Consider the following 15,488-nt stretch of genomic DNA (forward strand, 5'->3'; position numbering starts at 1 on the left):
TGATTGTTCAGCAAGGTCTTATTTTCAGAGAAACATGGTAGCAGGATACAAAGTCAACACACAAATTCAGTGGCATTTCTATATACAAACAATGAATAATCTGAAAAGCAAATTAGGAAAACAATTCCATTTACAGTAGCATGAAAAACAATAAAATACTTAGGAATTAACCAAGGATGTGAAAGACATGTACAATGAAAACTGGAAAACACTACCAAAAGAAACTAAATAAGACAGTCTCGTAAATGGAAACTTATTCTATGTTCTGGACTCAAAGACTTACTATTGTTAAAATGTGAATACTACCCAAAGCAATCTATAGATTCAATGCAATCCTGATTAAAATCCCAATGACATTTTTTGCAAAAATAGAAAAACCCATCCTAAAATTCATATGGAATTTCAACGGATCCCAAACAGCCAAAACAATCTTGAAAATGAACAAAACTGGGCTCACACTTTCTGATTTGAAAACTTACTACAAATCTACAGTAATCAAAAGAGTGTGGTATTGGCCTAAAGAGAGACATATAGATGAATGGAATAGAGACTCCCGAAAGAAACCCTCACATATATGGTCAAATGATTTTTGACAAGGGTGCCAAGACCATTCAGTGGGGAAAGCACAGTCTTTTCCAACAAATGGTGTTGGAACAACTGGATATCCACACACAAAAGAATGAAGATGGACCCTCACCTACCACATACAAAAATTTACTCAAAGTAAGTAAGGGACCTAAATGAAAGACCGAAAACAATGTAACTCTTAAAAGAAAACATAGGACAATAGCTTCACAACATTGGATTTGGCAGTGATTTCTGGTATATGATACCAAAGGCACAGTTAACAACAAAAAGATAATTTGGACTTCATGAAAATTTTTAAGTTTTGTGCATCCAAAGATACTATCCAGAGTAAAAAAGGCAACCCACAGAATAGGAGAAAATATTTACAAATCATATAACTGATTAAGAGATTAATATCCAGAATATATAGTGAAGTCAACAACAAAAACAACCCGATTTAAAAATGGGCTAAGGACTTGAATAGGCATTTCTCCAAAGAAAATACACAAATGGCCAATAAGCACATGAAAAGATGCTCAACATCACTAGGGAAATGCAAATCAAAACTACAATGGGATACTACCTCGTAGCAACTAGGACAGCTATTATCAAAAAACCCAAAAGTATTGAGAAGGATGTAAAAAAATTGGAAACTGTTGGTGGGAATGAAAAATGGTATAGCCACTATGGAAAACAGTGTACGGTTTCTCAATAAATTAAAAATAGAACTACCATATGATGCAGTAATTCCACTTCTGGATATATACCCAAAAGAATCAAAAAGAGGGTCTTGAAGAGGTGAGGTATTTGTACACCCATGTTGATAGCAGTATTATTCCTAATAGCTAAAACTTGAAAGCAACCCAAGTGTCCGTTGATGGGAGAACAAACCAAATGTGGTACATACATACAATGGAATATTACTCAACCCTTAATTGGAACAAAATTCTACAATATGCTACAAGATGGATGAAAGTTAAGGACATTATGCTAATTGAAATAAGCCAGTCACTAAAACACAAATACTGTATGATTCCACTTATGTGAGGTTTGTAGAAGAGTCAAAATCATAAAGACAAAGTATAAAGTTGTTGCCAGGGGCTGGGGTGAGAGGAAATGGAGAGTTATTATTTAATAGGTATAGTTTCAGTTTTACAAAATGAAAAGAGTTATGGGGATAGATGGTAAATGATGGTTGCACAATATGAATGTACGAGTATTTGATACTACTGAACTGCATACTCAAAAAATGATTAAGGTGGTAACTTTTATCTTATTTGTATTTTACCACATTAGAAAAAAAAGAAGGACACCCTGCCATTTGCAACACAGATGAACCTGGAGGACCTTTGGCTAAGTGGAATAAGCCAGACACAGAAATGACAAATACTGCATGATCTCACTTATTGAGTAATCTAAAAGAGTCAAACGTGCAGAGGCAGAGAGTAGAATAGTGGTTGCCAGGGCATGGGGAGAGGGGAAACGAGGACGTATTAGTCAAAGGGTACAAAGTTTCAGTTATATAAGATGAGTAAGTCCTCTCTGGGTACAGCACAGTGCCTATAGTGAACAATACAGTATTGTATACTTAATCGCTTCTTGGCCTTTGGGTTAAGATTAAGCGTAGAACTGTATACTTAAAAATTTGCGTAAGTGTTCTAGCACCAAAAAGAAAAAAAAAGTCACAGCAATCTATACCAACGCTATTAAGGCAATAACAAAATGAGGTGCATACCTAAAATTCATTCCTGAACATCTATGCCTTATGACTGCTTATGATTCCAGTTAGTCCAAAAGTAAATTCTAGAAATTTTGATGAGGTTTTAAGTGAAATTAAATGATGACCTATGTTCTCTCAAATCTCCTTTGAACCCTAGGCAAACTCATTTTCTGCCGCTCACTCAACTCAGGAAAACAAAATCAAGCTTATTTTCTGGATTTCTGAGAAATGCGGGAATGTTTTATATAAACTTTCTATATGACACTGGGAAAAAATATGAATAATTCCATTATTCATACATAAGACTTTGAAAAATATCTGAAATACAACTTTAGACCTCAATCTGTATAAAAACAAAATTCTAAAATCCATTTCAAAAGCAGGTAATGTCAAAGATAAAAATCATGGTATCAGCTCTAACTTAATAACTCTATCTTTCCTCTACGAGAAGCCAACACTCTGTGACTCAAAGAAGCCACATTTTTTTCCCTCACAGTCTCCACAAAGAAAGCACTCAACCGATGTTGCTGACCAAATGACTATATCACAAGAGTTGCAAAACACAAAAATCCTGCTATCACCCACAGCCATTGACTCTAGGCCAGTACCCAAGCTAAGATGTTGAAGTCATGATTATTGCGTAACCACACAAAGGGAAATTCCAAACCTAGGGTACATAACCAGTTCTGGTATATTCACTGGTGCAGTCAAAAGAAGAAAATGGTTTGTTCCACATGCTAACAGCAATGATTTTTTTTTTTATATAAACAACATGCATTTATTACTCAGAGTTCTCGTGTTTGGGAAGTCCAAGGTCACGATACTGGCAGATTTAGTCTGGTGGCAGCCAGTTTTAAAAGCAATAATTCTTACCCTCCAATTCCGAATTCGTTTAAGCCTGTTGGGGGTTTTCTCCAGGATCTGTAGAAATTCATGTGTCAGTTCTGCAAATGAAATAGAACATTTAAGAAAAACTCAGAGAGGCAGAAGGAATGAAACAAGAATAACCTCAACTAACTATTTTCATCTGAATCAAGTCACCTTTGGCCAGATATGTGACAGATCAAGATCAAGTGCTTTTCAAGGACCCTTACACTAAAACTTACCATCTAAAAGTTCCAGGGTCACAGTGGCGTCAACATACTCCCACCAGTGCTTCCCATCAGTTGAGACTGGGATCTCCCAGTTGGACCACTTGCAAGCCAGATGAATGCAGACACAGGCCACCACAGGAGGTGTGTACTGCAGGCTAAATGTGGTCAAATGCAGGCTGACACCAGAGGGAAGGAAACAAGAGAGTGTCATGAGCTCTCAATTCTGAACCCAAAGTTAAAACTCTCCATTATTTAAAAAAAAATAAAAAAACACTGGAGAGAAAGAAGGGCAAGAAATATCCAGTGCTCTGATCCAGCACTCAACGTGATTTTCCGTTAACCCACCTGCTCAGATAATACCATTTATAAATTTTCGACTATCCATCACTCAATCCACATAACTGACAAAAGAACAAAAAAATAAATTTAAAAAACTGGGTACTCAGTTTTGTTTAAAGCAAGGATCAATTATTCTGAGAATAAGCTCAGAACTTCAGGGAAATTATTTTTGGTATGGATAATCCCTAAATCAAATACTTAAGGATAAACCCTAAAAATATCTTGTCTCTTGCAAATCTTAAGTCTGGCCTATTTAAAATGAAGAAGAGACAATCACTCTCTCACATGTGAATGTACTTAATTGATGGTTTATTTTAAAATTCCTCCTATCAGGCTATAAAATGAACTTAGCCCTGACAGTCATTAGGAAGTATGTTTGGTTTCTATAAACAACAAGATTGGAGATAAGAATGAGCAAGTCATTTGGTAATATAAGTTATATTTTAATAATTTTTTCTTTAAAAAGGGAAGAAGAAAGAAAAAGTATCACAACTCTTTACACATATATGTGACTATTTATCTGGGAGTGGGGGAAGAAAACAAGTCTTTTAAAATACCCTAATTATTGCAGAATCCACCAATCAGATTTTGTCACTGTCAATGAATTCCAAGATTACCAACTTTCAGAACTAAAAGCTAACTAACACATGCAGAATTAAGTAGGCTATCAATCAGTCATAAATAATTATATCACCTTAGCAAATTTAAAAAGCACCATGGAAATTTAAGATACAAATGAAAATTGTGCATAAAAATCAACATTTACCAGAGAATTGTCTATATAACACACTGTATCAAAGATCCATGCCTGGGCCGTTGAGTTCTAGTTACTACCTGACATTTTTCCATATGCCCCTCAAAAAGTGACAATTACAACCCAAGTAAAGTCCTACCCCAAGTAAAGTCCTACCCCAAAAATAGAAAGGAAAAAATATTAAAATATAAACCTGTTGGTTGCCATGAAGTAAGAAGTCTGTGCTAAATCCTTGCTTGCTAAAACAAAACAAAACAAAACAAAAAAAGTGGTGAGAGAGGGAAAAAGTTATCAGTTCCATTTATTCTCAACAATTATTTAGTAAGCATTTAATATTTGCAAGGTAGAGAATATCGTGGTGAATGAAGCAGACATGGTCCCTAACCAACAGAAGTTGACATTCTACCAAAGACAGATTAGCAATTTTTAATCATATTATTAGTAATTATGCTGCTTCCAGACCTAGGACTCAAGCTTTACTCTGTACACCAGGATCTGACACTTGTTTAAAATTCAATTCCTGGGCATCCTCCCTAGAGTTTGACTCACTATGTTTGGGGAAGCACACAAGCATGTTTAATACTAACCCAGAGATTCTTATATAAGGGTTCTCTGAAAAATACTAAATTGGGGGATGAACTAATTTGGAGGCAAGATCAGAATCCGGAAGACCTTGCTTGACATGTTTGGAAAAGTGATTTGTGCTTTAAAAAAAAGTTTAAATTAAGTAACCTGTAATCTAATCCCAAAATCAAATAAAAACTAATAAATTAAGAGAAAAACAAAAATTCCTTTTTTTAAAAAAAACTGCTCTGGATGACAAAGCAAATTTTAATCTTCCTTAAATATTAGCATCTATCCATCTCTGTTTAACCCTATCCTTGCTCAATACAAACCTTTTGATGCTTTCAAAATATAAAGAACTCAGGCAAAACTTTCAGAATTTTCAGGTGAAACACACGTAAGTGAAATACAAAACAAGGCCAATTATCAGTGTGGTCTAAAAAGGCACAGATCTTCTTGATACTACTATTTAAACTAAATGAGAGGAACTAGGTTTCATGCAATTACAGCTACTAAACTCAATTTAAAATAAAAAAGAAAGTTCTGCCAAGGGATTGTCAAGCATGGAAATACTAAGTTCAAATAAATTCTAGATGATCCTCTGGGTGGCCTTTAAGAATATCTAGGGTGGGCTGGCCCAGTGGCTCAGGTGGTTGGAGCACATGCTGCTAACATCGAGATCGCCAGTTCGATTCCCACATGGGCCAGTGAGCTACGCCCTCTACATCTAAGATTGTGAACAACAACTCTCCCTGGAGCTGGGCTGCCGTGAGTAGTCATGAACAGCAGGAGGTTGGCGTGAGCTGCCATGGGATGCTGTGAGCGGTCGACCAACATCCGCCGACCAACTGCCTAGGCAGGGGGGGCTCATGGCTCATAACAGCATGGGCCAGGGAGCTGTGTCCTACACAAACAACTGGACTGAGAAACAATAGCTTGAACCAGAGTGGGGGCAGGGGGAGGCGGAAGAAAGGGTAAAAAAAAAAAAGAATATCTAGGACAATCAACCCTACAGTCAAAGACTGCCAATTCCCAAGACATGCTTAAAATTGCTTTTAGTTATTCATGATTTGGTGACTTTTTAAAAATTCATTTATTTGTTCTAATTTGTGTGGGTTTAAAATCCTTAGACTTTTCTTTTTTCCCCCTTTCTTCCGCCTCTCTCCCCTGCCCCCCCACTCCGGTTCAAGCCGTTGTTTCTCAGTCTAGTTGTGTAGGACACAGCTCCCTGGCCCACGCTGGTGTTATGAGCCTTGCCCCCCCCCCCCGCCCCAGGCAGTCAGTCAGTTGCCAGTCATCTGTCGGTCGCTCACAACAGTTCTCACCAGCTGCTGGCCGCTCATGGCAGCACATGGTAGCCCATGGCAGCACATAGCAGCCCATACCAGCTCACGATGGCGGCCGGCCACTCACGCTGGCTGCTGGTCACTCACAGAAGCACACAGTAGCCTATGGCAGCACTCAGCAGCCCACAGCAGCTCACACCAAGCTCCAGCCTCTCAAGGCAGCCCAGCTCCAGAGAGAGCTGTTGTTCACAATTTTAGCTGTAGAGGGAGCAGCTTACTGGCCCACATGGGAATCGAACTGGCGACCTCAGTGTTAGACGCATGGGGCTCCAACCACCTGAGCCACCAGGCTGGCCCAATTTGGTGACTTTTCAAAATCTGGCCCCAGCTTTGACAAACATCCTCAAGAGGCTAATTCTCTTTAAAAAGAGATCACTTATTTTTAAGAACTTGACAGAAAAATCCCAAGTCAGAATCATTCATTTTGATTTAAGGCAGTTAGGCCTTTCAATTTAACTTTTGGTCAAAGCAGCTGTGTTACATATTTGTCCACAGCAATCTTAGCCTCTAAATGAAATGATAAACAATTTAAGAGCGCAGTCTCAAGTTGGGATTCCTTACCTCGAACAAGTTGAGTGCACTTTACCACATGTGTATGTGGGTGATCAATTGTTAGCTCAAAGCCTAAAAAAAAGTAACTGGTTAAAAAGCTAAAGTACTTGAGACATTTTATACATCTTTTATCTGAGTCATCATTAAAGGCCTCCCTTGTTTTCCTGTCCCGAACCTGTTGTTCAGAGGATGAGTGACACAAAGCATGCAAAATGCTTTTCTCTAAGACATTATCTCAAAGCTATTTACAATATTTTGAGCTATAAGATACCACTAAGATAATACAGCTAATGCAATTTCAAGGCCCCTGAGGAACCAATACCCTCTAAAACACAAAACATGTTTTAGTGGACAATAGAATATATGGTTGGAAGGAGCAGTTATTCAAGTGATGACTATCTTACAACGCTTAACCTTAAGGAAACATTTTAAAACCTATTCTTCTTACCTTTCGTTCCTTTTCATCATCTTAATTACAATAGGTACTGATCATTTTATCCAACCCCAAATGATCTTTACCAAAATTACTTAAGGAGGATCAGTGTGTCTATAAAAATTTTTTGAGTTTCTTTTTGCCTATGTAAATAAAATTTTCTAGATAAAGAAATTCAATGGAAAATTGACATAGTGTAAATTCTAAAAGGAAAACTAATTCTTGCAAATTAGATCTTACTGGTTTCCACATTAAAACATTAATAAAAATTTATTCCACCAGAAAAATACCATTGTCCACTAAAACATGGTTACACTAAAGATAATGTAAAGTAAAAAAGTTAATTAGCAGAAATTAACTTCAGAGATAAACTTTGAAGAACTAATTGTGTGTGTGTATATATATGCAATAAAATACAGCTGTACCAGTAACTTTCCAACAGCTCACAAAATCCTCCCCTACCTCAAGAGAAAAATGATTGCCAAAAAAAAAAAATAGAAAAAAATCTTAATTTTCCCTATCTGCTAAGCTTTTAAAGACAGTCTCTCTGATAAAAATAATAATAGATAATAACTGATCATCCAAGTTGCTCACGAACCATTATATAGCAGGTCCTCAAGTAACTTCATTCAACATCATTTCACTGTAACGTTGATGAAACAAAAAAAAACTGATTCTCAGGGGGGGCCACTGTCACTGTGGAGTTTGCATTCTTCCCATGTCTGCATGGGTTTTCTCCAAGTACTCAGGTTTCCTCCCATGTCCCAGAGATGTGCACATTAGGTGAATCAGCTCGTCTAAATTGTCCCAGTCTAAGCAAGTATGAGTGTGTGTGATGTACCCTGCAATGGAAGGGCGTCCTGTCAGCGTGGATTCTGGCCTTGCACCCTGAGCTGCTGGAACAGCTTTCCTGCCACCCGCAACCCTAAGCTGAAATACATGGGTTGAAAAATAATTATCTCATTTTTCTTCTTTTTTTTTTTTAAGATTTTTTTTTTATTGGGGAAGGGGAACAGGACTTTATTGGGGAACAGTGTGTACTTCCAGGACTTTTTTCCAAGTCAAGTTGTTGTCCTTTCAATCTTAGTTGTGGAGGGTGCCGTTCAGCTTCAAGTTGTCCGTTTAGTCTTAGTTGTGGAGGGCGCAGCTCAGCTCCAGGTCCAGTTGCCGTTTTTCTAGTTGCAGGGGGCGCAGCCCACCATTCCTTGTGGGAGTCGGGGAATTGAGCTGGCAACCTTGTGGTTGAGACGATGCGCTCCAACCAACTGAGCCATCTGGAAACTCAGCGGCAGCTCAGCTCAAGGTGCCGTGTTCAATTTTAGTTGCAGGGGGCGCTGCCCACCATCCCTTGCGGGACTTGAAGAATTGAACTGGCTTGTGGTTGAGAGCCCACTGGCCCATGTGGGGGAATGGAACCGGCAGCCTTCGGAGTTAGGAGCATGGAGCTCTAACAGCCTGAGCCACAGGGCTGGCTCCCTATTATTCTTTCTTAAATGTATGTATAGCTCACATTCATTTCAATGTTTAACATTAGAAGTGTTTTAGGTCTTTATTTACAAGTTTGGTGATGTTTTTGTGACCAGAAATGTGCCACAGGAATTTAACTCTTATTTATATCAATTAGCCCATGGTAAAATTAGTTTCGCTATATATTGTTTCACATAAAGCCAGAGTGTCCAAAGGCCCACTGATGATGTTAAGTGAGAACTTACTGTAGCTTGAATCCCTCCACCTCCACTCTGCTGTTCTGAACTCTGATTACCAGTTTAAAAACAAGTGCTGTAATCTAAATACAATGACAGATTATAAAAATCCACTGAAGAAAAAAAGTTCTTAAAATAGTTTCTGCCATTAGTTAATAGAAAGTTAAAAACTGCCAAACCTTAAAAAGCAAATCATGAATCCTAGAATGAAAAAAAAACAACAAAAAAAAAACAGCAACTGCTATTTCAAAGGTCAGCTGTGCCTTTATTCTTTCTTTGTTATAGGCCAGGGTAAAACTGAGCTCTACAACCTCTAGAATTTACAAAACCTTTCCAAGAGATTTTCCTCCTATTTACTATTTTGCAAATTTTAAAGTCATATCATATTACACATATTTCTTTAATGTTTTAAAGGAAAATAAATTTACCTAAAGTCTGCAGAATTATGCTTTCTAATATCACCAGATCTTGAACTTGTTGCAGGTAAGCCTGTAGGTGAGAAGACACATAAGGCACAATATGTAAAGTGTAAACAATTCAAACAACCAATCCCAAAGCCACAAAAGGCAGAGGTGGAGTAGGAACTGACATTAATCTTTATCACTATTCAGTATATATTCTGCTTTTAAAATAAAAATGATGATATACTGAGAGAGAACACGTTACTCAAAAATGGCAAAAAAAAAAAAAAAAGCACCAGAGATTTGGTTCATTTTCAGACTGACATTTTAAGTTTTAAAGTTCATTCGATGTAGACACATGAAAATAAAAATACTTCTTTTTCAACATTATCAAAATACATTTGCAGAGTGTCCCTATGTAGAGGCAATGTAGGCAATCTCAAACTTCTGACTCCTGTTAACCTTCCCCTGTGGCGTAATGCTAGATTTCTAAAAATTCATAGAAGAGTTCAAACAAAAAGGGAACAAACAAATTCTCTCAGATTTGTACCTGCTAATATTGTGGCCACTATCCATACACAGCTATCGAGCACTTGAAATGTAGCTGGTCTACACTGAAATGCACTATGAGTATAGAATACACACCGGATTTTGAAGACGAAGTTAATGTAACAATAATAATGTAAACTGCCTCATTAATAATATTTTAATATTGATTATACACTAAAAATAACAATATGATTAAAGAAAATAAATAAAATATGTTAAATTTTTACTTTTTAAAATAAATATTTTAAATACAGTTTAATGAAAGTTAAAAATGTTTAAATTACACATAACTCCCCTTACACTGCCATTGGACACACTGGTCTAGAACTCTAGGAGAATGAGACTTTGGAATTAAGAGACTTATGTTAACTTTCCACTTAACTTTATGATCTTTAATAAGTCCAATAAGGACTTAAACTACGCTAATTCTCTGTTCCATATACTGAAGGAAATATGTTCCCCTAATCACCTCACAAGGAACAGAAACTCAAGTGAGAAGTTACATAAATATACTTTAGAGAAGAAAAAATAAGTGGGAATTATTTTTTTATTTTGTTAAAATTATTTTATTTGGTCAATTCTATAGACCAATGGCATTTAGTAGTCACTCTCAAACCTAAATAAAAGTCCAGAGCAATAACTCTTCAGTAAGAGTTACTGTGTAGCCCAGAGAAAATGAGGAAGTCAAGACACTGCTATGCAAAACATTTAATTCACATAAATAGGGCCTATTATCAACACAAAAAGTACACCCCCCCCAAAAAAAAACCCACTTTCTCCAAAATGATCAACAGAACACACAATTCCATTTATCTACTTGATAAAGGATGACTAATGCATCCGCGGTAAGAGACTTAAATAATCTAGTAACAGAAATCCCTGATTTTTCTCCAATTACTACAAATGTCAGACCTCTCTATTTCTCACAACTCACCACCCCCCTCACTGACTTCTAAAGTAGGAGAGAGTTTCCTGCCTACGAACGGATGGAAGAGAAAAAAAAGCTGTATGTATATGCACAGAATAAAGGTCTGGAAGAACATAGTATGCTGGAACTGTTATGAGCAGTATCTGCCTAGGAGATGGGGAGATGATTTCACTTTTACTTTAAATGATTCGTAAGTGTTTGGATTCTTTTATAATGAACATATAGAACTTTTGTGATTTCTTAGAAGGTTCTCTTGAAACAGAACGGTTAAAATATATATACATGTACATGATGAAATACTATCTCGACATTTAAAGTGGAGAATTAATAAACTAGGAAATATTTGGGATATAGTAAGTAGAAAACTACAAAATATATACATGTATAGCTATTCATAGAAAAGAAGCTGGAAATAATAATGGTTCACTTATATATCTGTGGTCCAAATTATCTTTGTTTTTCTGCATTTCCCAATTTTACTGCAATGAATACAATTTACTTTTGCCATAAAATTTCTATGATGTTTTTGTAACGGGAAAAAACAAACACGAAAAGGTTTCTTTAACAGCCCCCATTCAGATTTCAATAAATCAGTTACAAAAGTAAGTTATCAGCAAAGTAAATTAAGAGAAACAGACATGTGTAATTAATCCCATACCTCACTCCTAGTATCAGGAAGTGATTCCTGTGGATGGAGACAAGCATGTGCTACCTTGATGACGTGTTCCAATTTTTTGGGCTGCTCCTCTACTTTAGCTGCTAGAAATAAGGCCGCTGGAGCCACAGACTGGATGGAGAAAAAAATAAATCGTATTTATTATTTGTGTATTTCTAGATCAAGGTAGATGTAACTTGGTTAAGTCTCAAACCAAGTTCTTTGCTTACCTCAACTTCTTCATCACCTTTGGTTTACGATATTCCCCTACTTAAAATGTCCTGTCCTCTCGTATCCATTAATCCACACCCTCTTCCAAAAACCATCATTTAACAAACTCTCATTAAAAGCTACCTATTCAAGAAGCCACTAGATGTAAATAGACAGCTTTCTATTTAAAATGAAATTCTTTACTGAGTTTGTATCAAAACAATCTATAATTTTTTTTAAAAAGGAATAAACTGAAATGTCCAGAAAAGGCAAATCCATAGAGACAAAAGAAAGTAGATTCGTGGTTGCTAGGGACTAGGCGGAAAGGGGAATGGGAGTGACTGCTCAAGTGTGAGCAGTTTCTTTCTGGGGTGATATAAATGTTCTCGAATTAGATCATGGAGATGGTGGCACAAATCTATGAATATACTAAAAACCAGTAAAATGTAGATTTTAAAAGGAGGAATTTTATTGTATAAGAATTATCTCAATTATATATGGGAGGCATAAATCTTAAAAAAAAAAAAGGAAATGCAAAGTATAGTAGTATCTTCAAGAGGTTGTACGTGAAAAGCACTTAAGAGGGGGAAAAATTCAAGCCAATACACAAGCAGACCAAACTCAGACATTAAACAATATAACAGATTAGAGCAATATGACATATATATAGCCTGGTGATCTGGGGAACCTCAGAAAGTAGAACTTCTCTTGACATTTCAATGATCAAAGATGGCAATGGCAAGAGCTAGAATTCATGCTAGAAATGCAATAAAGCATTTTACAGAATTTAAATTTCTATTTCACTTTACTGAGGAATGCATTCTAATACATTGTCATCTTCGGGGGATACGTTCCAAGATCCCCAGGGAAATTTCAAATGGTATTGAACCCTACATAGATTACGTTTTTTTCCTGTACATACATACAGATACCTATGATAGGTATCTGTGCCTACCTAAATTAGGCACAGTAAAAGATTAACGGTAACTAATAATAAAATAGAATTATAATGTACCGTAATAAAAATTATGTGAATGTGGTGTGTGTGTGTCTCTCCCTAATAACTGATCTGATAACCGAGATGACTACTAAGTGATTAACAGGCGGGTAGCATATACAGACAGCATGGAGACGCTGGACAAAGGGATGATTCACATTCCGAGTTGGATGGAGCAGGACTGCAAAAAATTTCAGCATGTTACTCAGAACACTGTGCAATTTAAAACTTATGCATTGTTTACTTCAGGAATTTTCCATTTAACATTTTGGACCACGGTTGACCACAGGCAGTTGACCACAGGCAACTGAAACCACTGAAAGCAAAAGAGCAGATAAAAAGGAACTACTGTACTTATTTGTATCCTTGCTGTTCTGTTATACTTTGCTGCAACAGATTTTTCTCCACAATTCAATTCATAGGAACAATTCTCTTCCTTTATATTTGTTGCAGATGTATGTGGAGCTTACTATGGTATATATATATATATATATATTCCTAGAGCTTAAGATAAGGAAAGAACCAGAGGAAAGTGGGCATGAACAAAGGTGTGGAGGAATCAGGGCATGAAGCACATTTTGAACACTAAACTGAGTTGGTTAAGTGATACAGATAATGGGATGTGGAGCACAAAAGATTTTGTTTTTTAACTTTTATTTATTTTAAGTGTGTTTTTCCAGGACCCGTCAGCTCCAAGTCAAGTAACTGTTTCAATCTAGTTGTGGAGGGAGCAGCTCACAGTGGCCCATGTGGGGATCGAACTGGCAAACTTCTTGTTAAGAGCACCCACTCTAACCAGCTGAGCTAACCCGCCACCCACACAAAAGATTTTTAACAAGTGACACTAAAGATTTTCAAAAAATTTGTAGAGTTTAAGAAATATTTAGAAAGATTAATCCGGTGGTAGGTAGGACTGAAAGGAAGAAAGGGTAGGATATATTGAAAGTTGTTTTAAAAAACAATCCAAGCATTGGAAATAGGTTTAGAGTAGGCACTAACAGTAGAAATAAAGAAAAAAAGAAACATAGGTATCACTTGAAAAACTAATAGAGAGCTTCACCAAATATATGTATATGTATTTGCACACAGAGAAAAAAATTCTAATGGGATATACTCCAAAATGTTAACAGGATTATCTCTGAACACTGGGTTATAGAAAAATCACCATTTTCTCTTTTATTCTGTCTTCTTTTAATTTTATGACAATATTTATATGTAGAAAAAAACAGTAACATAAAATTGACAGAACTTTATAACTGATTGGAGAAAGGAGAAAAGGGCAATTCAAAGACAACACGAAGATTTCTTAAGCCTCCAAATTTGCCTTCAAGGGGCTAAAAATATATTTGAAAAGAGCTAACTAATACATGGAATATAAACAATGGCTAACAAGGCAATATAATATCTCAGTAAAACACTGAAAAAGGATAAATAACAAGCCAATTTTTGTGCAAATCAACCATATACAAATACTCATTGTTCCTCGTGGAATCACTTTACCAAGCTGGCTTATCAAAGCATTCTCCCATCGAAGGCAGTTTCGCAGAGGAATCCTTATACCAGGTATGAGTATAAGATTTTCTCCATTTTAAAAGAACAATAATAATGCCAGCTAATATTGCTATGTGCAGGCACTTTGTAATTAGTTCATTTAAATCCTATTAACTAGTCTATGATGTAGTCTACTAGTCTACTATTACTGACTCCAATGAGGTGAGAAAAGTGAGGTCTATGGTAACTTGCCCAAAGCCAGATAGCTAGTGAGCAGCGCACAAAGGATCCAAATCTAGACATGCCTGACTCCAGAGCCCACCCTCCTAACCAAGAAGCTTGACCTCTTAAGAGTCAACTAATGAGAGTAAAATACACCCCAAATTGTTAGTTATTAAAATACCACACCTGTATTTAAAAATATTTAAATATAGCATAAACACACATACATGAAGTTGCTCACCACTACTTTTATACTCCCCCACTTGAAAACATTTTTAAAAACTGTACATAGAGAAAAATCAGGATTTGAGGTTGAATTTCTTCTCAAAAAGGGTAACCACAATGCCAGAATTTAAGTGAATAAACCAGTGATTTAATCATGTCCACTAAAGAAATAAAATTTATTTCAATCAAAAGACAAGTTATCAGGGCCTGCCCGGTGACTCGGCGGTTAGAGCTCCATGCTCCTAACTCCGAAGGCTGCCGGTTCCATTCCCACATGAGCCAGTGGGCTCTCCAACCACAAGGTTGTCGACTCCTACAAGGGATGATGGGTGGCGCCCCCTGCAACTAGCAAGGGCAACTGGACCTGGAGCTGAGCTGCGCCCTCCACAACTAAGACTGAAAGGACAACAACCTGAAGCTGAACAGCAACCCTCCACAACTAAGATTCAAAGGACAACAACTTGACTTGGAAAAAGTCCTGGAAATACACACTGTTCCCCAATAAAGTCCTGTTCCCTTTCCCCAATAAAATCTTTAAAAAAAAAAAAAAAAAAAAAAGACAAGTTATCTACCTTCCAGGGTCTTGGAAATATACTACTATATCTTGATCTGAGTGGTGGTTACATATATAACAACGCAAAAAAAGTAAGCAAGTTGCACTCTTCAGATTTTGTGCTTTACTGACTGTATGTTACACCTCAATAAAACAAAAATTTAAAAAAAACAAAAAAGGCAAGA

The 15,488-nt window shown here is 36.6% G+C and overlaps 1 protein-coding gene across 2 annotated transcripts in view; it reads right to left on the reverse strand.

The window, feature by feature from the left end:
* CCNT1 (cyclin T1) overlaps nucleotides 1-15,488 on the reverse strand; it is a 36,831-nt gene that overhangs the window by 13,761 nt on the left and 7,582 nt on the right. Inside the window, exons 3-8 of one of the 2 annotated variants that reach the window (XM_081060678.1) lie at nucleotides 11,609-11,737; nucleotides 9,501-9,561; nucleotides 6,946-7,008; nucleotides 4,668-4,713; nucleotides 3,394-3,557; nucleotides 3,161-3,231 (exon numbers count right to left, since the gene is read on the reverse strand). In XM_081060678.1, coding sequence (XP_080916804.1) covers nucleotides 3,161-3,231; nucleotides 3,394-3,557; nucleotides 4,668-4,713; nucleotides 6,946-7,008; nucleotides 9,501-9,561; nucleotides 11,609-11,737 — 534 coding nt within the window. The remainder of the gene's footprint in view (nucleotides 1-3,160; nucleotides 3,232-3,393; nucleotides 3,558-4,667; nucleotides 4,714-6,945; nucleotides 7,009-9,500; nucleotides 9,562-11,608; nucleotides 11,738-15,488) is intronic. The other variant, XM_081060679.1, reaches the window with a different exon arrangement.

Source organism: Rhinolophus hipposideros, assembly GCF_964194185.1.
Source record: "Rhinolophus hipposideros genome assembly, chromosome: 9".
NCBI lineage: Eukaryota > Metazoa > Chordata > Mammalia > Chiroptera > Rhinolophidae > Rhinolophus > Rhinolophus hipposideros.